Raw genomic sequence first — 24,732 nt, 5'->3', positions numbered from 1 at the left:
TCAAAAGCCTTCTGGATAAAGACTTATGATGAGATAGACACACAAACACATACTGAGTGAATTTAAGTCAGCAGAACATGCTCACCAGAATTCAACGAAGAGAAATTCTGAGAGAAATAAACAGAAAAAGCATCTATTGAGTGTTTTCGCTCCTCCCCACAAAGGTTTAATAGAGCTTTTCTTTTTTGCATGCACACAAAAAATATTTGCAGTAAATTTAGTGCTGATGAAAGATGCCAGATTGATAGCCCTAGGGACTGAGATTCTCTGTACACACAGACAAAGTACAGAGTGAGAAATTTGTAACCCTGCCAAAACGCCTTATAATACACAGCTTACGCAACCATCTTCACACTACAAAACCCTTCACCCCTCCACTAAAAATGTCAAAAATATTGCTTAGTGCTCATTAGAAGGGAAATAAAACATGGACACTGTTGTTAGCATCAACAGGGACAGAATTCAAGGCACCAGATAATTTCAAAAATGTTTACTTTTGTTCTGAATGGTTCTTTTGTCAGCTGTGAACTTTGCTGCAGTGTTTGTAAGGCTGCAAAGTCAATCTGCACCTGGTATGAAAAAGCTTTCCTATTAAACAGCATGGTATTACATAAGAAAAATAGCAAAGGAGTGGTTTAACTTTTTTATTCAAATAACCTTATTCTAGCATACATGACTTCACACCTAGTGCTTAGAAACTATCTCAAATGAGAACTGACTTGATAGTTTTTCACTTAATTGGTACCCAGGCAGCCACTCTCCAGTGATCTGCGCAATTGATCTAACAGACTTTTAATGGACAGCAACTTCCTATTAATCAGGTTTTCAGCACTGGGCTGGAATCTACATTGTCACATGGAGCAGGCGAGTGTCCAAGGAACCTTGGATTCTAATTTCCCTTGCTACTAATAGCTTGGCCAAACTGCAAAACTGCCCCCACTCCCTAGCTACTGTCCCCCATCCAAATGTCAAGCCATTTCTAATTGTCAACAGAGGACACGTAGGAAAGCAGTAAGTTAAGGTTTATAGACCGTAACAACTCTAAATACAAAACTGCCTGACCTCCTTATAACGGCAGATTTCACTTCAAAGGAAGATGTCCAACACAACCCACAGGCTGCAAACTCACTGGATCTCAAACCAGATTGTGGCATTGGCTTAAATGCTACTTCAGTTCTTGGGAGATTTCCTTTGTGCATATATGGGCTTGGAGCGGGGGACAGCAATGGCAAGAAAATATGACAAAAGAATGAGGCTACTCTCTGATAGGTTTTTAAAAAGTAATTCTTCCTAGAGACTCTTTTCCTGAGTGTGCAGTGCTTAGAGCACTTTTGAAAAAATCTCTTACCACTCCTTCTACTATTTTTCTTGGTCACCAACCAAGCATTACAACAAAATTATTCAAGTATGCTTAACAAAATAAATGAATTCTGCAGCATCCTGCATCTCAGCAAAGCAGAGACATTTCTGTCAACTCAAGCATGTAGCAGATTATTTTATTTTCACATTACTGAAGCAAATAGGCTTAAGTGATTCTTTCAGCTCTATTGTAAGAGTTTCTTTCATTTCTGTTGAAAGCTTTTAGAAAAAGTCACATTAGAGGTGGTATTTGGTAACATGTAAACCTTTCAAACTTAATCTGTATTCTGAGTCCTTAGAGAACACTAAGTATCCACTAGGAGGACAAGGAAAAAATACCATCATGCAAATTTCCATTGACATACTCATTAGGTTGTTTTTGTGGAAGATAGAAATTCTGCCAAATTTGTACTTAAAATGAAGCATGGGCATAAGAGTTTGAAAAATTGAGATCAAGATCCAGGTACTTCTGCAATTTTCACCCTTACTTAGAAACGACTGCCAATATTTACTATGGCTAAGTGGTTACAACATAGCAAAATAATACTAAGAAAAATAAGCTTTAAATTGAGCCAAATAAAGGTAAATGCAAAAGACATTTAGAACCATTGAAAAAAAAATCAGATCTCTTTACTCTCCTTTTGACCCATACAACTAATGAGCGCTTTTGGTTCAAGCATAGACTGGAATCCAATAGAACAGGTAACCCTCTTGATTCCCTCTGATTTATTTCAGGAAACAATAATTAGAAGGAAACAATTCCAGAGCACTCAACAATGCACATAAATTACAAAGGCATAAGGCTGTATGTGGTAAGACTGTAAATTCAAATATTTGCATGTGGTGATAGCTGGATTAAACTAGAAAACATGTATCTCAATCAACCATAATGTAAAAATAACTGTTCAAGTCTTCCTGTGATACACTTCAATATATTAAACAATTTTCTACATTGTAATTTCTAAATCAATTTTAAAAAAAGTTAAAAACTTACCATTTTCCTATGGTTTCATCAGTTTGTCAAAGATAATGACCAGGTCATAAAGAGGTAGTCCTTTATGCATGAAAGATTCAGCATATATCTAGCAGTTCTAGCAGGGGGAAGAAAATCAAACCATGAGTTTAGCCCACAGAGACATGTGGTTCATCCAGGCAAGTACTAAGCTAAAATAAATAAAGTTGTGAAGAAAAGTGTATAATTTGTAGCGTATGAAGACTTGTCAGGGCATTTGGCTTTTATTAGCAAACACTCATTTGAATAATCTCAGTTGCTCTGAACAGCCCATTCAAAGATGACTTTAACACTCCTGAGTCCTCCAACTGACAACAAAAACATCCAAAATTCATTAATTGAGCTTAAAACTATAGCTAACTTTTCTGTAGCCATAGCTGTCAATAAATTTTGACAAGGAATGCTGAATTAGGACATTACTAGACACTTGCTCTAAGAAAACCAAGTTCTGATTGATGTTCTAAAAGTCCTACAAATTACTGAATTATCAGACTAATTAGTAAGACAGGGAAAAAGCTATTAAAACATAAAGTCCAGTTTAAAAATGGATTGAGGTCTATCCCATCATCCAGCAGAACAGTCTGTCCATTTCCCTTAAGGCACAGGGAAAACTATTACAGCACTCAGTATAAAAAAGCTGAGTATTTAAAAATAAATTGCAGAGTTGAAGGACTGCTGCATTTGCTAAGGCATTTTTCTAAATTCAGCCCAGCCGCTCTTCATGCCACGTGTAGGTGCCCCCCAAAACACAACAACAAAGGCACAATTTTCTATCCCAATTTCTGTTTTTGAGTGATATACCAAACAAAACGACTTTGTCTAGTAAGTAAGGAAGTGTCAATTTCTCAATCCACATGCAGAGAAACAAGATACATGAAATTAACCAATTTGCAGGAAATCATACAGAAAGTCTGCTTCTGAGCCATTAATTTGAAGACCAGGCGTACGCTGCTATTGCCAGATCTCTCTTGCCTTCTGCACAAACGAGACAGGGAGCAGGGAGGATGGAAGGATTCTCTCTCCCCTCCCCCATCACACTGCGGCCACTGTCCTGCCACTGACAGGTTTTGGCACAGCATCCCTGAAGGATGAACTCCAGTTTGGCAAAACTTGACAACGTCTTGAAGGTGATCCTAAAGTTATTTCTCGTTCAGGCATTGGGGACGTTGCCGAAAGGACAACGTCACTGCTATCGAAAATGACAGGTTTCGCCTAAACCGTAATTACAACAAGGTATGGAGCAGAGAGAAGCCGGCAAGGAGCGATGCCGGAGATCGGCCGGAGCAGGATCCTGCACCTGCTGACAGCGGCAGGGCGACACAAACAACCGAGTCCCGAAGTGAATATTTAGCTGCAGACGCAGAGATCAAAGACTCCCGCGAAACACCCAGGCAAACCTCAAACTAAATACGTAGCTCCTGGGACTCCACCGACACACGGAGCGCACACATCGCTCCACGGGCGCCCGGCACAGCGCTGCCGCCGGCCCGACCCCCTCCCGTGCCCAGCCCTGCCCAGCTCCGCTCGGGGGGCACCGCGCCGGGCCCGGGAGCCGCGGCACCGCCGCCTGCCCGGCCCGGCCCAGCCCGCCCGGCACCGGCTCCTTCCCGCCGCCCGCCCGGCGGCCCCAGCCCGCCCCGGAGCGCCCGGCGGCGGCCGACACAAGCAGAAGGCGGCGGCGGTGCGCGGCACCGGGGAAGCATCGCATCTTCCCTTCCTCCTTCCCCTGCGGAGAAGCCGCTGTCAGCTCACCTCAGCTCCGCGGCGGCTCGGGCGGCCGGGACCCGCCAGCCGGCATGGCGTGGAGGCGCGGGGGCTGGTGCTGCCGCAGGCTGCCGGCGGTGCGGGGCGGGCACCACAGAGAGGGCGGGCGGCGGGCGGGGAGCGCTCCGCCGGCGGAGCGGAAGCGCGCTGGAAGGCCGGGCACAGGAGGAAGTGACGCCCCGGTTGCCGCGGCGATCACGCACCCGGAGCGGGGAGCGTGGCGCGGGCGGCGCGGCGATGCTGGCGGGCCGGGCCCCGCTGGGCGCCGGGGGCTGCGGCCGCCTCCTGGCAGCGGGGCTGCTGCGGCCGCTGCTCTGCGGGCTGCCGCCGTGCTGGGTGACGGCGGGGCGGCACTACCCGTCCCTGCGGGTAGCGGAGCCGGCGAAGGAGAAGCGGCTCGTGCGTAAGGAGCAGCGGAGCAGCCTCGTGGTCCGCCGCTTCATCGCCTGCCCGCAGCTGGCGCGCACCGTGCGGCGCTGCCTGCAGGGCGGAGCCGGCCCCGGCCCCCAGCCCCTGCTGCTCGAATTCGCGCCCGGTGAGCTGCCCCAGTGACCTTGGGGGGGTCAGTGCGAGCTGCCGCCCTCGGCACCGGCCCTGCCACCAGCCCGGCCCCGCTGAGGGAACCGGCTGGGGCTGAGCCTCGCCCGGCATCTCGGGCGGGGGTGGCAGCTGCGGTCCGGGACGTCCCGGCTGGAATCCCGGGCGGGGAATGTCCCGGACCCGCAGCCGGCACCTTCCCGGGACATGTGGGTGCGGGCCCCGGGGTGCGCCTGGGGGTACATTTATGCAGGGCTTGGGGGATGAGTGAGGGCGCAGTCTGGAGGCCTGAGTCACAGTGTTAAAACTTTGCTGTAGAGTGAGCAGAGACGGCATTTTCTGTCAGGTACTGCTGTGGTCTTGTGGGCCAATTTTATTAGTAAAAGCACACCCAGGATTATGGGCTATGGCAGATCCTCTGCAGTTACCTAATGGTTTGAGGGTTTTTTTTGTTTATATTTCTGCAGAATGTTTTTTAAAGATAATATGAGTAAGGTTTCACAGTATATTTCAGTTGGCAGAAGAAAAAGTAATTGAAATATTCGAAACGTTATCTTCAGTTATAATATCTAATTGTAACACTATGCTCAGTGTAATAGAAATATCGAGCAGGCTGCCTGTAAATAATTTCTCTAACTCTTGTTTTGAGGTGTGTTTAACAAACAAAAGCTATCTCCTGTTGAAGGTGATCTGTGCCAAGTGTTGTCTTGGGAAAATCACTAAAGGTATTCACTTAGAATCAAAAACGTGATCCTAATTTTTTTTAATGTATTTTCTTTATTTTCCTACTTCAGGTCCTGGGATTTTGACTCAATCTCTGCTTGATGCAGGTTTTAGAGTGGTAGCTCTGGAAAGTAACTCAGATTTTCTTACAGACTTACAGGTATACTTTTGATTCAGTTACATATGTCTAAAACAAAATTAAAGGGAAAATGAGAGCTTAAATTGTTGTGTAATTGTTGGATCAAAAAGGAATTGGACAGTGGTTGTTACTTGCAACATCTGACATAATGCCTAATAACAAACAGTATATAGTTTGGCATTGTACATCATAAACACAGAATGTTTTTAAATTAATTTGGCATTTTGTGCATGTAGGAATTTAAGTTCATACACAGTCTTTCTATGCATAAATGAAATTTCATACATAAATTTGAAATTGATTGGAGTCATTGTAGATGTTTATGTTTAAGCAAGACTTCTGTATGAAGCTGTAAAAAGTCTGTAAAAATATTCTTAGTTATTCTGATTATCTCACAGTTTTATTGAATCTGTTTTCCTACAATTGAGACATGTGTTGTCCTCTGCTGCTCACCTGGGCTCTGCATGGATTCAGAGGGGGTCAGACACAGAGCTGCAGAAGTTGCTCTAGAAGGTTTGCAGTACAGTGCTGGTTTGGAATCCATGACTCTCACCTGATTTAAAATGTATATAAAAGGTATCCTCTCCACAGATATGAAGAATTCAAATTTCAAATTGTTAAAAGGAGTGATTTCCTTCGTTTAATAGTTTGTGTGGTTTTTTAAAAACATTGCAACACATCTTACAAATTTAAGAATGTGGTTTAAAGCTCAAGTTGAACAGCACAAAAAATGTCAAAATGCCTTTCCCAGTGAAGGGGGCAATTATTTTTATGTGCTGAAAGAAAGAAGCTGTTCTTTTTGTCATCTGTAAGAAGCAGCTCTGAGGTTTGACTCCTGTTGACTGGGTAACAATTTTAGGTAGTGCTTGAATGCATTTTTTGTTTGGGTTGGGTGTTTTGCAAAACCAGTTACCGTATCCATATTTCTTCAACTAAAGTTATTTTTATTCAGTCCCTAGAGAGTAGCCTGGATGGGCGGTTAAAGGTGATTCATGGTGACTTCTTCAGAATGGATCCTATGGCGAAGGGAGCTTTGAAACCACCTGCTGTGTCTTCTGAAAAACTTTTTAAAACCCTGGGTGTAGCAGCAGTTCCTTGGAGGGCAGGTATATGTTTATGATCCCACATGTTACAAAGTGTGTTTGAGGGGTGCATAGGCACCAAAAACTTTGGGATTTGCTTGAGATATATGTTTTCTTTAATACACATTCTGGATTATTAGATGCTGTTTTCTATATTTCAGCTTTGCTTAAGAATCATGATAGCTTCAGAGCCACCCCTCCCACCCCATGGCAATATCAGATCATTTTCTTGTAATTTAAAGTTTTTGTCTAATGCAAACTGGGCTTAGCTTTGACTAAGCTTTTGACTAAGGCTTGAACTGTATTCATTCTTGAACAACATGAATTCATAGGTGTTCTTCTCTTAGTTTTTGTAGTTTAGACATTAGAGTTAATGAGATTGTCTAATACATACTGCAAAATTTTAAAGATAGTTTTGCTATTGTGGGAAACAGATGTACCTTTGAAAGTTTTTGGAATCGTGCCACAACAGTTGGAAAGAAACAGACTTTGGAGACTTCTTTTTGCCATGTATGAATGCAGTTCCATATACAGATACGGGAGAGTGGAACTCAACCTCTTCATAAGTGAAAAAGAGTATACGGTATGTGCAAGGCATTTTACAGGTAATGAAGGTGTGATGCTTCACAGAACACAAACCCATTTATATTGTGTACTGAATGTTTTTGCTAGTGAATTTCTTTTCTACCAGAATTTTTAAGTATTGTCAGTTTCCTACTTGTTTGCTTTATGCTGTGATAGCACTATTAAGAAACATCCTGTTGTCATTTAACTGCAGATCTTAAAACTGTGGAGACTGGTCCTTGAGAAGTATATGCAGCAGCAGCATAGCTGCTTTCCATTGTAAATTGTGAGGTGATTAAATTCTGTGCCATGCTTTCGCAAAAAGCTTGTTTACTAGTTGCAGGCAGTAGTTAACGAAGACTGAATTCAAAACACAAAAACACAAATAAAGTCACTAAATACCAATACAGTGAGATGCACTTTTCCTCTTGAGTTGTTTTGTATGCAGTACTGAAAGTAATATAGGCAATATATAATGATTTACACTCCTTTTTATTAAAGCTCTGTCAACTAAGGTGTAGAGCCTTTTCTGGATTGCATATTCCTAATTAATGCTGTGCAAAGGCTCTAGAACAGTACTTATACTTCAAGGATGACATCTTTTTCTCTCCCCCCCCTTGCCACCATGAGACTGGGAGGTTTCTACAGAGTCATAAACCTTTAATTACTTGAAGTAGACAAGGACTTCCAGGTCCTTGTCCTTCCACAACCAGTGTTGTATCTAACGCCCCATTGAAAAAAATGTCTCAAGTATATTCTTCTGTGAAATGACAGTTTGGAGACCACTGAAATACCCACTTGTATGGTATGTTTTAATGGTCAGATGTTTTACTAAATACAGGGCAGCCTATTCATTTAAGCTAGTCCCTGTTTCTTTTTTTTTTTAATTAACTTTTCTGGTTATAATGTGAACTCTGTTACATAAGAGGTGTGTAGTAAAAGCTATTGGAACCTTCTTTAACTAGACATTGTTTACTCCTTTTTGCTGGTTGTTCTTGTTTTTCATTATATGACAAGGCTGTGTTAATCTACTACACAAAGTTAAATCTCCCTGCTACAATTTATTTCTTTCCTTGCCCTTTTTGAGAATAATCACAAGCTTTTCTTTTTTCCTTGCCCTGATAGTTGTTTGATTTGTAACATTGATCAGGATGATGACTCTGCAAGTTGCTTAATGTTCAGTGTGGTCACCTGATGTTTCACTTACTCTGCTTTGTGTGTCTTCTTGGGAATTTTATCTTATCAGTGCAAACTGATAACTCTGCCAAAGTTACAGTTTTCATATGACATCTTATCTTTATTTCTCTTCTGTGTGAAACTTCTCTGCCTTAAAAGGAACCAGAAAGATTATGCTGGAGAGTCATACATAGTTCAGTTATCCAAATAACTGCTGTGAAAAAATACTTCAAATATTACATCTTCTAGCCCTGTCTTCTGACAAGATCTATTAAAATAGCACAAAGCACGTATTAGAGGCCTAATGTAACTTCACCTTGGAATTTTCGACTTAACTGAATTTCTTACTCTTTTATATATATGTGTGGATTTTGCTTAGATAAGACAGTCTTAGTTCTTGCAATAAAAATGCTTGTTCTTTGCCATTTTTTTAGGTATTAACAGCAAAGCCTGGGAAGTCAAAGATTTATCAAGCACTTACTGTACTTGCACAACTAGGGTATGAGATTGAACTACTGCATAAGGTAAGAGTTTTGTACCAGCTGATAAGGCCTAAAGCTAAGTATGGACATGCATTTACAAAAGGGTTTATAGTGGTTTACTATTGCAAACTAATTGGAAGCTAATTTGATGTTTAAATGAGTTGGAGAACTGTTGAAAACTTTTGTAAAAAGCTAAACCAGTCATGTTTTGTGTAAAACTCTTTCAATTAAGCAACATTGTCATTCACTATGATATCAGTGTTTTCACTGCAAGCCATTGTATTCAAAAACATTTATTCTCAGATTCTAGTAGATAAAAAAAGATGTTTTCACACCAGATAAACCTCTTCCATTTTGCTAATGGTTGTGTGAAACTAGAATTCTGTTTTTTCCAATTTGTCATAGTCTGCTCTTTGTTATATCCTCCGAATTTCGCCATCATATATGCTTTTGACTTCCTAAGCTGTGTTCAGTAGAAATTTTTTTGAGTCTTGGTCCTTTAATGTTCCAAGCATACCTGCTTCTCCTACTAGTCAGTGCCTTCTTCCCTTGTGAAACATGCTGTGGTTTAGTTTTAAAAGTTTTTTTTTATGTGGTCCCCCCAGTTCCCCATGCGCACATGGCCATCAACTTTCAGTTAGTTAATGCTTTTCAGATTTATCTTTGTGCTCCATTTTTCTAGGAACCTACTGTCCTAGTTTAAATGTTTTGCTAATCTAAAATAAGGTTTCACTGCCCATTGTCTTCCAAATACCTTATACTACAAGGTATACATGAAGGTAAATATTAAGAAGTTGAAGAATAGTACTTTTTGAAGGAGGTCACCTGACTAACAGGGATAAGGTAGAAGTGGAAGCATTTGATGTCTCTTTTTTGTCAGTCTTTAATAATACTGACAAGCCTTGGGCTGCCTGGACCCCTGAGCAAAAGGACCATGAGTGTGGGAACTGTGACTTTCCATTTGTGGAGGCTGAAACTGTAAGGGACCAGCTGTATCAGCTGAATGTTCTCAGGTCCTTGGGGCCTGGTGGAATTCACCCCAGAGTGCTGAGGACCTCTCCTGATCAGGTATCAAAGGTCTTGGGAGGCTGGGGAGGTCCTGACTGAAGCAGGCCAGTGTTATTCCACATCCTCCTACAAAGAACAACATGAGGGAAGACCCAGTGAACTACAGACTTGTTTGTCAAACCTCAGCACCTGCAACCATTCTGGAGTACCAGAGTCTGCTGGGTACTGCTGAAAGGCATTTGAAGAATAATGCACTCATCAGGCACAGTTAATATGGGTTCACAAGGGAAAGTCTTGTTTAACCCATTTGACACCCTCCTATGATAAGTCCTTATCCTATGATAAGGTCACCTGCCCAGTGGATGAAGGGAAAATGGTGGTTGCAGTTTTTCTGGATTCTAGGAAGTCTTTTGATACTGCCCCTCACAGCACCTTTCTGGAGAAGCTGTCCAGCTATGGGATGAGCAGGTTCAGGGTGCACTGGGTGGAGAACTGAGGGCAGAGCTCACAGGGCTGATTTGGGCTACACCTGGCTGGCCACTGCTCACCTGGGGCTGCTGCTGGCAGCAGCTCAGTGTGAGCCAGCAGGGTGTGCCCTGGCAGCCAGGAGGGCAAACTGCACCCTGGGGTGCCTCAAACAGCACCATCAGCTGGGCAAGAAAGCTGATTGTCCACTGAGTTCAGCGTTGGTGCAGCCTCACCTTAAACATCTGGGCAGTTCTGGGCCCCACAATTTAAGAAGGATGTGAGAGTCCTTGAGTGCATCCAGAGGACAGCAACAAAACCAGTGAAAGGTCCAGAAGGAATGTCCCATGAGGAGCAATTGAGGGCTTTGGGCTTGTCCTGTTTGGAGCGAAGGAGGCTGAGGGGTGACCTCACTGCTCTCCACAGCTTCCTGAGGAGGGGAAGGGGAGAGGGAGGTGCTGAGCTCTTCTCCCTGGTATCCACTGACAGGATACATGGAAATGGTTCAAAGCTGTGCCAGGGGAGGTTTAGACTTGGCATTAGCAAGTGCTTCTTTAGGGAGAGGATGGTTTAACACTGTAACAGGCTTCCCAGAGAGGTGGTCAATGCCCCAAGCCTGTCAGCATTTAAGAGAACATTTGGACAATGCCCTTTATAAAATTCTTTAGCCTGGCCAGCCTTGAATTGCTCAGACAATTGGCGTAGATAATCACTGTAGGTACCTTCCAACTGAAATAGTCTATACCAGTCTAACAAAACACTGTAATTCCATAGTACATAATACATTTGCTTCCTCCCATAGGAACCTTGGTCTTCATTTGCAACCAATTTGAAAAATGGGGGACTGGCCATACCAAAAGCTGGGGTAAGATTGTTGTATATGTTTTTCTAAACTAGTTTTAATGAAAGGTTAAAGTAACTTTATAGCAGCATTTACAGATGTGTTTTTAAAGAATTGTTCTAATTAAAATTTAGGGCAGCATAGAGATTCATCAAAAGTGGAGTGAAGAATTGCTATTTTCTTGGAAACTGAAATAAACTAGTATCTTTATTGTCCGAGATGGAAAAAATATAGTGAGTAAACAGCATAAAGGAATATGAATAGGTAAAGTATTTTTCAGAGAAGGTTACTGATGGTCACATCTACTTGCTTGAACAAAACAAGTGTTACCACAGTCAATAACACAATCAGTATGCTGCTGGTTTTGGTTAAAATAGTTATTCACATGTCTATTATGAATTTCATGTGCAAGTTAATTGTAGAAAAGCACCAGTCTCCAAATTTAAATTTGAGAAGTGCAAAACTACTTTGTGTGAAGTTACTTACTTCTCTCCTTTGGAAAAGTAATGATGATCCTTTGTATAATAAAGGAATATTCCTATTTAATTCAGATAATATGAAAGCATGTTTACTTAATATTTTTGAGTTTCACACTCCCCAGAAAACTGCTGTGGTGCTGAATTGAGTGTAGTTTGCAATACTTCTGTACTATATAAGTGACTGGATGTGCCTTAGATGCTTGGTTGTGTTGCTGACTAGCCATGTGGAGAGGCCCATAAGGTGAGCTATCTAAGATGTACCAGGACAACTTCAGAAGTACAGGTGTCAGATCTAATATATCCGTTGCTGCCAATACAGAAATACATTTATTTCCCTTGAAGACTCCACTTTGTCCCAGTTTTGTGAAATCCTCATGTTGCAATAGTGTCTTAGTGTACACTCTGATAATTCCGTCTTTATATATAAAAGGCAGGTCTGATACCTTGCATAGTATGGGAATACAATAGTTTGCAGGTCTGATACCTTGCATAGTATGGGAATACAATAGTTTGCAAAATCACACCAAGCCTGTTTTGTTCATTTCAACTAAGAAAGTCCAGTTTAAAAATACAGAAATAAACCCCAAGTGATAGTATGTTCCTTTTGTTTTCTGTTTCCTTTTCTCTTTGAGGCACAGGGAGGTGAAGCCTCATCTTCCGATGAAGTCATCTTGTTAAGACTTTTAATAAGAAATGTTACTGGTGGCAAAGATGAAACTCTTGGCTTAAGATAGATACTGTCTAAAACAGTGATTTTTTCAGTGACTTGCTCTGTTTTTCTTGCAGCGGCTGCCAAATGACCATTTCTGTTTGGTACGACTGACTCCTCAGCAAAATCTATTTACAGGAGGCTTGAAGCCCTCAAATGCATCTACCTTTATTTTCATGGTGAAACAGTCCTTTGCTAAACCTAAGTCTAAACTTACTGATAGATTAAAGTAAGTAAGAAAGAATTACAATTTTTATACTTCAAAGAAATATATGAAAATATTAGAATATTTCCCGAAGCAATGTTTATTTGCAGATGAAATACTACCTTATAAAAAAAACTTCATTAATTAATTTTTAATTATCAACATGTAGAATAGAAGATTTTATTATGCAACCTGCTATACAGTATTTTGGGGACTGTTCCTGTCAGGAAGGTTGGAAAGCATTTAGAATATATATGTGCAGTAATTCCTCTACCTCCAATGGAGCTTAGGTCATGTATCTGTAAGAAGTTTTCACTTACTTTACAGATACAATAATACAGCCACCAAGAGTTTTGCAGGTACAGAAATTAAAAGCTGAAAGAGATTCAGCTTACAACAGACATCAAAGTTACACTAATGAAAACAGCTGAAGGTTATAGAAGGTGGAATGGGGATGTCCTCAAATGACTGTTATCTAATTAAAAAATTAGGTTTTAGACTTTACCAATTATGCAAGCTATTCATGTTTCTTTATGATCAGTAGGTTTCTGTTTCCCACAAATGAAAGATGTTCAGAGTCTGGAAAACATTGACTTCTTGCTGATGAAAATAATGAATATACTTCTGATTTGCTGATAGTAGGTTATGGAAGGTAATTTCCAGAAAGGGGGAAAAAATAAGCTACTAAATTCCAGTAGCTGTCTTAGAAAGACAAGTGGAAAGAGCCTTAATGGATTTCTTTCTTAAAGCTCAGTGATATACCTCATCTCCACTTGATCCTTCAGCCAGGAAGTTGAAGGCTTCTAATATGCATCTTCTGTGTATTTATACACTTCTTTCCTGTCTGAGAAATAGTTAATGTATGTGCACATTTATAAAAGTATAGCTTTCATAGCAAAGATGTAGATGGGAGGGAGGGTGGATACATTTGTTTAGGTGTAGAAGAAAATACCTGGGAGGTGTAAGTCACTGGTTCATGTTATACTGAGTCATCCTTGGCTTTAATTTCTCCAGCATGGAAGCACCCTTTTTAGGCTGTAATGCCTGTTACTGACTTATGAATTTAGGGTGGATGAGGGAGAGAGAGCGCCCATCCTGTAATGAGGTTTGTGTGGTCTGGTATTGTCTGTGTGTGCTGGGAGCTTTATTTGCTATTGATGTGTTTTAATAGCAGAGGCTTCTTCCTGTTTGCAGCATGGATTGAAAGTGTGTTGCAAGAAGAGGTTAGCTTCTTCTAGAGGCTATGAAAGAGTCAAGTGGGCCTTCAGATAATGTTTCTTGCTTTTTAATTTTTCACGGAAAGAAATGCTCCATTATGATTTTGTTTGTTTGTTTCAGTTCCTGGAGCTTGGACAATAGTGACAGATTACTGAAAGCACTAGAAATTCCCAGAAATGCTTCAATGTATAACTTGTATCCAGAAGACTATAAGCGTCTTTTTGAGGCTTTGCAAAACTCTCATTTGTTTGCTGAGACCTTCTTCCATGATGAAGTCTTGACAAGTACAAGGACCATGAACTTATTAATCTAAAGCTTTTGGAAGATCACTTTTGCTTCTGGAAGATTACTTTGATAAAAAGTGATTTAAATAAAATCTGAGATACTGTTAGCTAGATGACTTCCTGTCCAAACAGGAAAAATTTAGCAATTAACAAGAGCCCTTCTACTTAGGATGAAAGTAAAGAATTCACAGTTATCTTCCACAATCCTATCTGGAATGGACAAGCCTGCACACAATCCTATCTGCAATGGACAAGCTTTGCAACTTTTGCAGGAGCTTATTAGCTCATGCTACTTTTGGATGTACCACTTAAATGCAATGTTTTGTTACACTGTTGCTGTGTATTCACAACATTTGAAAAAAATTACCTGACCAAATTATTATTTGTTTGGTTTTTATTTTAATGCTTAATTATTTGGATGCCCTTTTGACAGATTCACAGAATACAAAGGTTTTTACAACCACTGAGCCTGCAACATTGTCTGCTTTTCTGAATTTGCAGCCTAAAGTCAATAAATGCTAATAAATGAATAGTGGTATGTTAATACAAGACAAGGTAATGACAGAGTGATAAAATATTAACTGGGAGTTGCTTAAAATAAAGATTGTGATCTCCCTGAGGAAAAGTTGTAACAGTTATTTCTTTTGAAAATACGAGGGGCAACACATTTGTAATATAATACACAAACACCTACATGTGTATGGGGATTATTTAGGTCTGAAAGTCATCAGAATATTCAGTATAAATGATTTTTAAAAAAATAAAATCCTTTGATTTGAAACCTTTGCCAATATTTTTAACGTGTAATACATGTACCAAAAAATTATTCAAAACCATATGCTATTAAAATTCTGGTTTTAGCTATAGTACTCTGTAAGGCAATCAATTTCTCAAAGCTGAGAGGTGGTACTGGTGGTATTGTACCCTCTGGAAAGAGCTGTGGCAAAAAATACATTTCTTTAGCAAAGCACTAGTTTATAAAATGCCATCTTGGTGAAGGCTGAGCTATTTTCAGGCTGTGGGTAACAGTAGTGCCCCAAACAATGCAAAGGGAATTGTATTTATTAAGGTTAGTGTGAGGTATAGATGTGATAAGCATTCATGTGGCTGCAGATGACAAAGTGACTTTGAGAGCCTCAGTTCACTCTGCTAGCTAGGCTGCAGCTTCCTCTTGAGGCTGCTGCTGAGCTTTTGTAGTACTATGATGAAACTCCTGGAAAGGCTGAGGCTAGGCTTAATTTGCAGTCTGTATCAGAGCCTTGCTGGTGTTCTGGTGCAGGTTGTCAAGATTTGAGGCTTCCTTTCTGCTTACATCTCTGACTATTTCAGAGATAGTCATTGTTAATTGTCAGTGAACGGCAACCTTGCATTTACAGAAGCAATTCCACCTTTTCCAGTCTCATCAGATGGTAACTCTCTTATCTACTGGTCTACAAGACTGCTGTGTCTCTTGGGCTGATTCCCCCTCCCCACCTTGAACCAAAACACCTTGCTCTTGTTGCAGCAAGATGTCTTACACTTCCAACATACCGGGAGAAGTATTCTATACATGAAATGTAAGACCACCAATGTCTCAATAAATTTCTTCAACTGTGTGCTGATAACATTTCAAACATGAACTGAGAAAAAGAAATTTGTTTTATTTTGATGCTGTTGCAAAGCAGCACTTAATGATCCAATGCAGAGACTAACAGCAGGAGTCTGTAAGTGGAAGGAATATTGCATAACTGGGGACTTGAAATGAGATTTACTACTCAACAGAAATGCACCATTAAGGCTAAGTGTAAGGAATGTTTAGTCCTGATCACAAATGTGAAATGGAGAGAGAAATGCCTGCCATTATAAAAGTGATTTTAGTATTAATGGAAAAAATTGAAAATGTGAAAATGACTATTGTATATGAATAAATACACAGGGAGTGAAAACTAAATAAGTCTATATATTTGATTAATTTATGCTTTCCACTCAGTAATTCCTACGGTTGCAGGATTTTAGCTCTTGTAAGATAATGTTGAACTTTCACTTCACTTTCAAAATTTAAACTGTACATAAAGACTTGTAATACATTTCTGTTACCATTTTTTGTAGGGGGGTAGAATATAAGAAAACAAAGATAGTGTACAAAGTAATCTAACCCCTAAGGAATTGCAGCTGGGCCAATTATCAAAGATTAGGAACAAGCCTGACTTTACCAGGCCATAGCTGTAAGCAATGAGAAGAAGAGTGCTACAAAAGAGTGGGGTGGCTGGGTGAGAAGGAACTGGAGTCAGTTGGCTGTTTTGCGAAAAAGAAAAGCAGTGCTTGGAGGAGAAGCTCAAGAGAAAATACTAAGAAGGTATGAAACTTGTGATGAGGAGACAACAGTATGGAAGCCCTGTAATCAGATGACAACAGTTTTCAACCAATGCTGTGCTATTTGTATTTGTTTCCTTTGCATAACTTTTTTTTTTCTTCAAGACTGATTTAATACATGAACCTCTGAAAGATGAACCACATGTGATGCATTATCTAGTAGAACACTTTTAAGTGTTGCTCTCTTCCAATTTTTTTGAGGAGCTGCCCAAAAAATGGTGTTTGGCGTTCCGTATTAAAGTTACAATCAATATATCATAGCTGATATATTGATTGTAACTTTAGAGATGCCAAGTCTTTTCTAGTGGCCCTCATCATTTGTGCCATATGTCTGGGAAATAAAATTATGACTGTGCTAGGAATTGCCTAAGCTCTTCCTACTTAACTATATTCAAATCATAACAAACACAAATAGAGACAGAAACCAACTTGGTCCAGTTAATGAGAAATTTTGCACTTGGAAATAGGTCAGTTAAGTTGAACTCCATAGTCAGTTCACTTTTGATCTAGAAGAAGCGTTTGTGACCTTGCAGTAATTAATCCAGTAGATGCTGTGATAAGGGGTTGTTAAGGTGGAATGTGTCTGTACTGGCTGTAAACCTGTTCAGCATTGCACATTTTAATAATTATAGCTTAGCCTTGCAGGCTAATGATAATGTTGATGGAAATATCAGCATAAAACTTGAGAAATAGATTGTGTGGTATAGTTTAGGATGTGTGTTGGAGAATTTTGCTTAGACAGGGCTTGAAGGAAAAAAGGCCATGAAAATATACAGCTGATGGAAAAATAAAAGGCAGCTGTAAGCAGCTAATTCTCAAGCCTGTTTCTCAGAAACGTCTCTGTAAACAGCAAGACTTCTCAAGTCTGTCTTCAATAACAAGTAAATATTCTGTCCTTGGCTGGTATGGGAAAGCAAAAATAACAAACCACAGGTATTGAAAACAAAAGGAGGGGTTGGTGTTTAATCTGTAGCCAATGATGAGCTCGAGTTTTGCAATATGTATGAACTTAATTAACACCGTTATAAAAATGTGCATGGTTGATCAATAAATTGGAGTTCGATGCTGATCAAAGAATGGGTCGTCTCCCTTCGCTTTCTACAGATGTGCAAATGTGATAGGAAGAAACTGAGGCTTCCTGAGATGCATGTTGAATTAATTGTTTTGTCAGACTGAACACAATCTGTGGGGCTGCAGATTGAAAACTCTGACCTGAGCTTTGTAAGACATTAATTAGCAAAGCCATACCTTTCTTCTGTAGATGTTGAGAAAAAGGAAATAACAAGTAACTTTTCCGGAAAGGACAAGTCAGTGGGAGATGTTAATTTGCTCACGTTATATCCTTGTTTAACAGCTATTGTATCTTTCCTTGTGTGGGCTGTTTAACTTGTCACTGCTAAAAATAGGCACACTGACTGTCCCCAGCAAACAGAACGCAACATGCAGCAAGCCCAAGGGAAATCAGAAGTAGTTGAGATACACCAAATGAAACAGCTGATTACTCATAATGTAAGTCTTTAGGCACTAATGTGGTTGATCCTATTGATACGACTCCAAATAAACAAACAGCTCAGAACTTCCTGATCTTGCTTCTGTCATTTGAAGGAAATTGACATGTTTGGGGCAGGGAAGATACAAATAAAGTAGAATGGTTTGGTAAATTTCCCAGTGAAAAACATCAAAAGATGAAACCTATGTGAAATTTATTAAGAATTTGTGCTTAAAACGCTTCTGCAGTGATTATTAATTTAACAATCTAGAATCAATTTTTCACCAGCACACCAACACTGAAAGTGAAGAGACCTCTTCAAGAGATACATGTTCATAAAAGATTTGTCTGTCCTTAGAAGCTTTCAACTAATTAATTGATAGCTATTCTATGCTGTTAGTGACACAGGTTTTGTACAATCCAAAATTTAACATTTTGTGTTTTGAGCCATATTTTGCTCCCAGAAAAAAAAATAAATCCATTTTGTGCTGTGTTGTTTGGAATGGCTATTGCACATTTATGAGTAGGGATCAGAATTTGAATTATTTCATTACTGCAGCTGTTTCTCTAAATTCATGTTGTAAAACATGCCGTCCTGAGATAGAAGAGCTGAAGCTCCATGCTGGTGTCTCCTGGCAGTAAGGATGTATGACTAATTCAGCAGCATCAGCCACAATTAAGGGATATTTCCTTCATAACTGCCCTCATTACACTCCTTGACAGCTTCTTACGTCCAGAATGTGTCATGCACTTCAGACAGCTGCTGAGAAGTCTGACCTGTTTAGGTCTGTGTATGCCTTGGTCATATAAAAATACTGTGTTGATAACACGGATTAAATTCAACTAAATATATTCTTGGGCTAAATAAGCACTTACTGGATATACAGCCCTACTAGCACTATGCTTTCGAGAAAATTCAGACTGATGAGTCCAAAAACATCCAAGTTGGGCATTCCATTGATCACCATTGCTCAAAGATTGATGAATGGCCCTCCTAGGCAGCTTCGTCACTAACCTGTGACATAGATATCCAGAATCAGTCCTTCAGGCCCTTCACACAGAATTCAAATATCCATTGCATTAAGATGTTCAGTGCTGTGTTTGAAAGCTTATCTATACAGAAAATTACTGCAATTATTTTTTCATAGCACTTGAAACACAATGTCAACTAAAAACTGTTTTCAAGTTTCTGTGGCTTGTTTCCTGTACAACTTATTTCTTCAGGCATCCGTACTTCAGATCTTCCTAGAGTAGCTGGGCTCTTCAAGGTTGCAATTTTCATTTTGTTTGTGTGTCAGTGAGACAGAAGACTGGCATTCCCTCAGATGTATTTTTGCACTTTGCAAGGTTTTTTTTTTTTTTTGTTACTGGACATATAAGTGAGAAAACCTGCCAAGAAAAAAAAAAGAGAAAATGATGAAAATTACATCTGGTATTATATATTTATATTAGCTCTTCTGCGAGTGCACTTTTTGCAGTTCATGGGCAGGCCTTTAGGTTCATGCTTTTTGTTTGAACATTCATTTCTTAAATTTATCCACTAATAGAGGAGATAATTTCTGTTATTACTGGGCTTGTTCTTGGCACGGGTTTTGGGTGATGTGTGCTTAGAAACTAAAACAGCATAGACAGGAAAATGTCGAGCATTTAATAGGTGAAGAAGTAAAGCATACAGGCCAAATACAGAGCTAATTGCCTAATATTTTAATAACTGCTGAGGTTAATTCTTGAGACACTCACAGCATCACTGTAATTGAACACATTTTAAAAATTTGCTAGAAGAGCTAAAGATAAGCATAGTAACATGCATAATTTCACTTAACAGCTAGATTGCTGTCAGTTCTTTAGGTAATGAATTACATCATTGCAGCATTAAGCAAATATCAAAGATAGACTTTTTGTGAGACTCCTCTGGCTTTAGGTACCTTGGTTCTTCCTAATAGCAGTGTTTTAGATATGCTTATTGCTATTCTTTATTACCTTGTTGCAACTTGGATGAAAACAATTGCAGACTGAAATAATAGTTACTGAGAACAAAACTGAGTGGATTTAGCACAGCTGCTTGGCAGAACTGTAAGGGCTATGCCTCAGTGTTCTTTGACAGCATGAATTAAGACTCCTTTCCAAAACACAAGCCCTACCTCCCTCTACAGGCGTGTTAAGGCAAACCAGACAAAGTCGATCTGCTGTTTAGCGCATTTAGCCTGCATCAGGAGTGTAATCTCATAAATGAATGAAAGTTATGCAGACCCATGCAGAAAGCACTTGTTTCCTGGGCTTTGAGCACCAACATTTCAGATTAATACTCTTATTTAATTCTGCAAGTTTTGCTTTTTCTGTTGTCATTTATCTGGTCTCTCTAACTCATGGTTCTGACAAAAAGTAATCTGGTGTATGGGCTGCATTCTCAGTGATAAATACCAGAGTGCAGGTGCAGCTACTGGCCTAGTCTGTATTCACATCACAGTGAGATCCAGAAATACATCCAGATGCTAGCTCACAAATATATCCTTTTTGGGGATGTCTTTTGACTGAATCATTATCACATCCCTTCCTTTGTAAACCAAACTGTTTAATATTTTGGGTGTAAATATCTAAAGTGAAGGGTGCCCGGAGGATGGAGCTGGGTTGTAATCAGTGGTGCCAAGCAATAGGACAGGAAGCAAGGGGTAGAAACTGATGCACAGAAGTTCCACCTGAACATGAAGGAAAAACTTCATATGCAGGTGACTGAGCAGTGGAGGAGACAGTTCAGAGAGGCTGTGGAGTCCCCCTGATTGGAAATACACAAGATCCCTCTGGACGCATTCCTGTGCAAGGCGCTCTGGTATGGAACTGCTCAAGCAGGGAGGTTCCGCCAGATGACCCACTGTAGACCCTAGCCCACCCTGCGATTCTGAGATATGCATTATTGGCTACCCTGCGCCTGTCGGTGCAGCTGTGCTGGCCCACACGGGCGCGCCACAATCCCAGCTCCCGCCCGCCTCAGGGCCGCCCTTGCCCTGATTTAAGATGGCGGCGGCCGCGCCCGGTCACGTGCCGGCGGGCGGGGCGGCCGCGCTCTCCTCTCCGGTGGCGGCGCGCGCGGCAGGATGGAGCCGGCGGCGCTGGAGCGCTTCCACAGCCCGGGCAAGGGCAATGGCCTCCGCTCCCGCCGGAGCATGCGGCCCGGAGAGCTGCTCTACCGCGACGTGCCCTTCGCCTACGTGCTCAGCAAACAGCAGCTGGGCAGCGTGTGCGAGCGCTGCCTGCGCAGGTACCGGCGGGAACGCGCCGCTCGCAGCCAGCGCCGCCCCTTCCGCCGGGGCGGGGCCGCGCCGCGCCGTGCTCGCGGGCCGGGAGTGCGCGTCCGCAGAACAGCCGGCTGTGCCCGGCGGGGCGGGATGGCGATGGGGAGGGGAGCCGACTGAGGCGGGCTGTGCCGGCTCCCGCGGCTGTGTGCTGCCAGGGCGGAGGTGCGGAGCTTGCCGCTTCCTGCCGCTGTTTTCAGTTGGGGGCTTTTTTTTTTTTAAACGGCTTTTTTGAGGATATCGCCTCCTCCCGGGCGCTGATGTTCTGAGGAGGTTTCCCGGGCTGTCGGTGCGGTGCCGCCGCTCCGCGCAGTGTTCCCGCCGGGCCGGCGGTGCCGGGAGGGTCCGGGCTCCGCTCGGGGCCGAGGGGAGGCGGCCCCGGCCCCCCTGAGCTCCGTGTCCCCGGAGCAGGTTTGTCCCGATAAAGGGCACGTGGCTTGGAGACGTGCCGTAAATAAATGGCTGCCTTCCTCACTTGTGCCCCTGCAAGTGGAACCTGACAAACACATGGTAACTTTCTGTGTTTGTTTAGAAGGAAACGAACAAAAGAGAATTTTAAACTGGAGCGGTTTCCCAGCAAGCTGGGTTGTGGCGGAGCTGTTAAAGGAATATCTGTGTATTAGTACCTGAAATATACTACTAGATGAGCCAAACCCCTGTGTAATTGCCAAGACGTGAAGAAGAGAGACAGGAGAAAATTCGATACCGCTAACTTTTCTTTTTTAAGGTTTTGCTTTCTTTCGATTTTTTTTTTTTTTTTGACGGGGAGAAGAGGCTTATTTTGAAAATATTTGAAGCTTTGTTCGTAGAAGCAGTCCAGGTGATTGGCTTCATGTGCTTCACAGGCATGAGAAAATGGGTCTCACTTAATCAAAGGAAAAAATTGACAATCTACTCCAGGTGATGCTTGTATCTTGCATCCTCAGAATATTGAAAAAAAAAAAAAAACCAACCAAACCAAAAACCTGTTAAAAAAAAGCCCCAAACCACCAAGCTGAAAAGATATTTTGCTGTTATGTGTGTGAAGTCTTACTCGTGGCATCAGAGTCCATCGGGGTGGTGATTGAACATTTTCTGCTTGGAGTTGTGAGAGGCTGCAGACTTCAGAGGACAGGCTGAGTGCACCAACAGGTGGAATAAAAGTGAATCTGAGGTGTTGGGATGTAGGTGTGTAACAAGGGCATGTTGTGCTGGGAGAAGTAATGGTATTACCAGCTTGTATCACAAGAGGTTATTAATTTGTGGTTTTGAGGTTTTTTTCCTACATAGTGATAGCAGTTAAATTTAAAAAAATAAATAAGGAAGTCAAAAATATATTTCCACCACTCTGTCTTCATTTGTGAAATATGCTGTGGCTAGACAGAGTTTATAGATCAAGACTATCCAAGCTGATATTTGTGTAATTAAAGGATATGTATACATAAATACAGAGTTTTTTTTTCTAAATGTATAGAAATTAGGCAATTGGTAAAAGTACTGCTGAACTGTGATGTGAAATAGAACTGTTTCATCAATCTGGTTTTGATCTGGTTGAATCTGGTGTGGTCTTTTTTCAAAATGAGATACCAGAAAAACCTTACTGTTCTCTTCCAGGAATACAGGTAAGTCATGTTGTCCACTACTGTTCGTGTTTTTCACTCTGATCTTTAGGTGGCAGTACAGGAACACAAATTGAAAAAAAGTCTAGTTCTTGACGTTTATTTAGTGTTTTAGCAATCCTTTTATAGATGCAATTAATGTTTGAGGCTTTACACTGATGTGTAATTCTATACTTTTGTCTCTGCTTGTAGTAGTGATTATTGTTTGATGCAGTTTTAGGCTGTATGAGAAGTGCTGGGTGAGCCAGAAGATGGGTAGTGAAGTGCAGAGTATTTTCCTTCTGGACTGCCTGCTGAGAGGCAGCGTGGTCTTGCCAGGATTTGGGGTCACAGGCTTGTGCTGATGCTGACTTACTCTGTGACCTTGGCCAAGTTCCTACATCAAGGGTCTGATGTACCAAAGCAGGGTAAGGTTGGCTGTTGGGGGCAGTTTGCTGCTCTGCTGCAGAAAGGAAAGCTCAGATAGTGCAGTAGTTCTGCTTAGTCTTGCCTCAATTAAAGAGAATTTATTGTGGATTTAAAGTGCTGAAGTATTTATATCCAAGAACATATGTATATATACACGCACACATGTATACATATATATACACACTTAGTGCATCTAATAGTAGAAAGATTGAGCCCTTCCTTATTTTACTGGGCTGTTAGTACTGTTTTTAGAGTGACAATAAATTTTCCAGTCATTGTTTTTAGGTCTATCGTATGTAGTGCAGATGGCAGATTTTTGTCACTGTCTCCCCTTTTGTGATTTCTTACTTCAAATAGAACCTTGTGTTTTCTAATGAAGAGATTCATGTTGGTTTTCTTTATACAAGGCTGGGCTGAAATGCTCTGCTGTAGATGATTTAATATGATAGTGTAGCTGTTTGAATGGTATTCTGTTAGAAATGATAAAAAAAACCTGCCCTGAAATAGGATACATAATAAAGATTTGCTCTGAAATACAAGTTTTGATAGAGTGGTGGCAGTGTGTATTTCTGTGGAATCAGTGTCTTAGTAAAACATGATGTACTGCATGATGGTACATCTTTTGGAAGAGTATTTGTAGTGTGACAAAATTTGAATGGCCAGCATCTTTTTCCAACAATTTCCTTGGGAATGCAACAGAAAATATTTTTTTTTTCCTCTTACTAATTAGCAGTTTTCTTTATAGGTTCTTCCATGCTTTAATACCTCTTTAATGTTGGTTTGACTCTCAGATTTTGAATTGAAGATATACGCAGCTTTTTATAGATGGGGTATCAAAATTAAGTGAAAGTCAGTGATATCTTTGGTGTTTGTTTGCTTTTCACAAAACATTTCTGTGATGCCTTGTAGTTGGAAGAATCCACTGCAAGAATATTTAAGTCTTAGTTGATGCTTAGGAGTAAGCAAACAAACTTTATAGAATCTGAGTCTCAGAAAAAGTAGGGAAAAAGAGAACCACCCTATTTCAAAGTGCTTTAACATTTATACCTTCGAGGGAAATAAATAATGAAATAAGTAATGAGTAACATTATGTATAGACTATGAAATAAAAGGCATTAGTGTTTCTTGTTTGGGTAAGGTCAGAGGTTCAGACTCTGGAAGTGGGTTAAGGGGAAGTATGAATATGTTTTTGAATGACTATAAGCTTTTAAAACGTATTTAAAAAGGGGGGGAAAAAAAAAGCTAGGAGTGGTGATAAGCTAGATGAGACTGCAAACATTACTGCAGAATGGGAAATATAACCAAGCTGAATAGTTGGGTGATTACAGTACACTAAACACAGGACAGCAATTGTCTGCTCCTTGCTTAATTTCACCTGTTTTAAAAATAGCCAAATGGAAACACCTTTACGTTCAGTCCTTGTCTTCAGCCATTGAGACATTCTTAATTTGGCTGCTTTGTTATTGTTATTCCTACTAATACATTCACTGCTACTATGACAACATTGAGTTATTTCATCACCGTGCAAGTTGGCATACTATTGTTAGA

The 24,732-nt window shown here is 40.8% G+C and overlaps 3 protein-coding genes across 9 annotated transcripts in view; 2 read left to right on the top strand and 1 right to left on the bottom strand.

Moving 5' to 3' along the window:
* CNST (consortin, connexin sorting protein) overlaps positions 1-4,279 on the bottom strand; it is a 49,415-nt gene extending 45,136 nt beyond the window's left edge. For 2 of the 3 annotated variants that reach the window (XM_074537278.1, XM_074537276.1), the window contains exons 1-3: positions 4,124-4,279; positions 2,354-2,450; positions 86-107 (exon numbers count right to left, since the gene is read on the bottom strand). Coding sequence is in view for 1 of the 3 variants with exons in the window: in XM_074537276.1 (XP_074393377.1) it covers positions 86-107; positions 2,354-2,356 (25 nt within the window). In the remaining 2 variants the exon portion in view is untranslated. The remainder of the gene's footprint in view (positions 1-85; positions 108-2,353; positions 2,451-4,123) is intronic. The other variant, XM_074537277.1, reaches the window with a different exon arrangement.
* A 16-nt stretch (positions 4,280-4,295) lies between these two features.
* TFB2M (transcription factor B2, mitochondrial) lies at positions 4,296-14,833 on the top strand. Its single transcript, XM_074537279.1, has 8 exons — positions 4,296-4,670; positions 5,467-5,555; positions 6,487-6,640; positions 7,051-7,199; positions 8,791-8,880; positions 11,114-11,176; positions 12,418-12,569; positions 13,884-14,833. Exons 1-8 carry the CDS (start codon positions 4,373-4,375, stop codon positions 14,074-14,076), a joined length of 1,188 nt encoding a protein of 395 aa, XP_074393380.1. The 5' UTR covers positions 4,296-4,372; the 3' UTR covers positions 14,077-14,833.
* A 6,103-nt stretch (positions 14,834-20,936) lies between these two features.
* Positions 20,937-24,732, top strand: part of SMYD3 (SET and MYND domain containing 3) — a 383,126-nt gene continuing 379,330 nt past the window's right edge. The window contains exon 1 of one of the 5 annotated variants that reach the window (XM_074537272.1): positions 20,937-21,144. In XM_074537272.1, coding sequence (XP_074393373.1) covers positions 20,981-21,144 — 164 coding nt within the window. In that variant the 5' untranslated portion in view covers positions 20,937-20,980. Of the gene's footprint in view, positions 21,145-21,606; positions 21,689-21,989; positions 22,079-24,732 lie in introns of those variants that run through there. The other 4 variants (XM_005489722.4, XM_005489721.4, XM_074537274.1 and 1 more) reach the window with 4 other exon arrangements.

The sequence above is a fragment of the Zonotrichia albicollis genome, chromosome 3 (genome assembly GCF_047830755.1).
Source record: "Zonotrichia albicollis isolate bZonAlb1 chromosome 3, bZonAlb1.hap1, whole genome shotgun sequence".
NCBI lineage: Eukaryota > Metazoa > Chordata > Aves > Passeriformes > Passerellidae > Zonotrichia > Zonotrichia albicollis.
The sequence above is the reverse complement of the archived record's forward strand: the minus strand, read 5'-3'. Positions and strand labels throughout refer to the sequence as shown.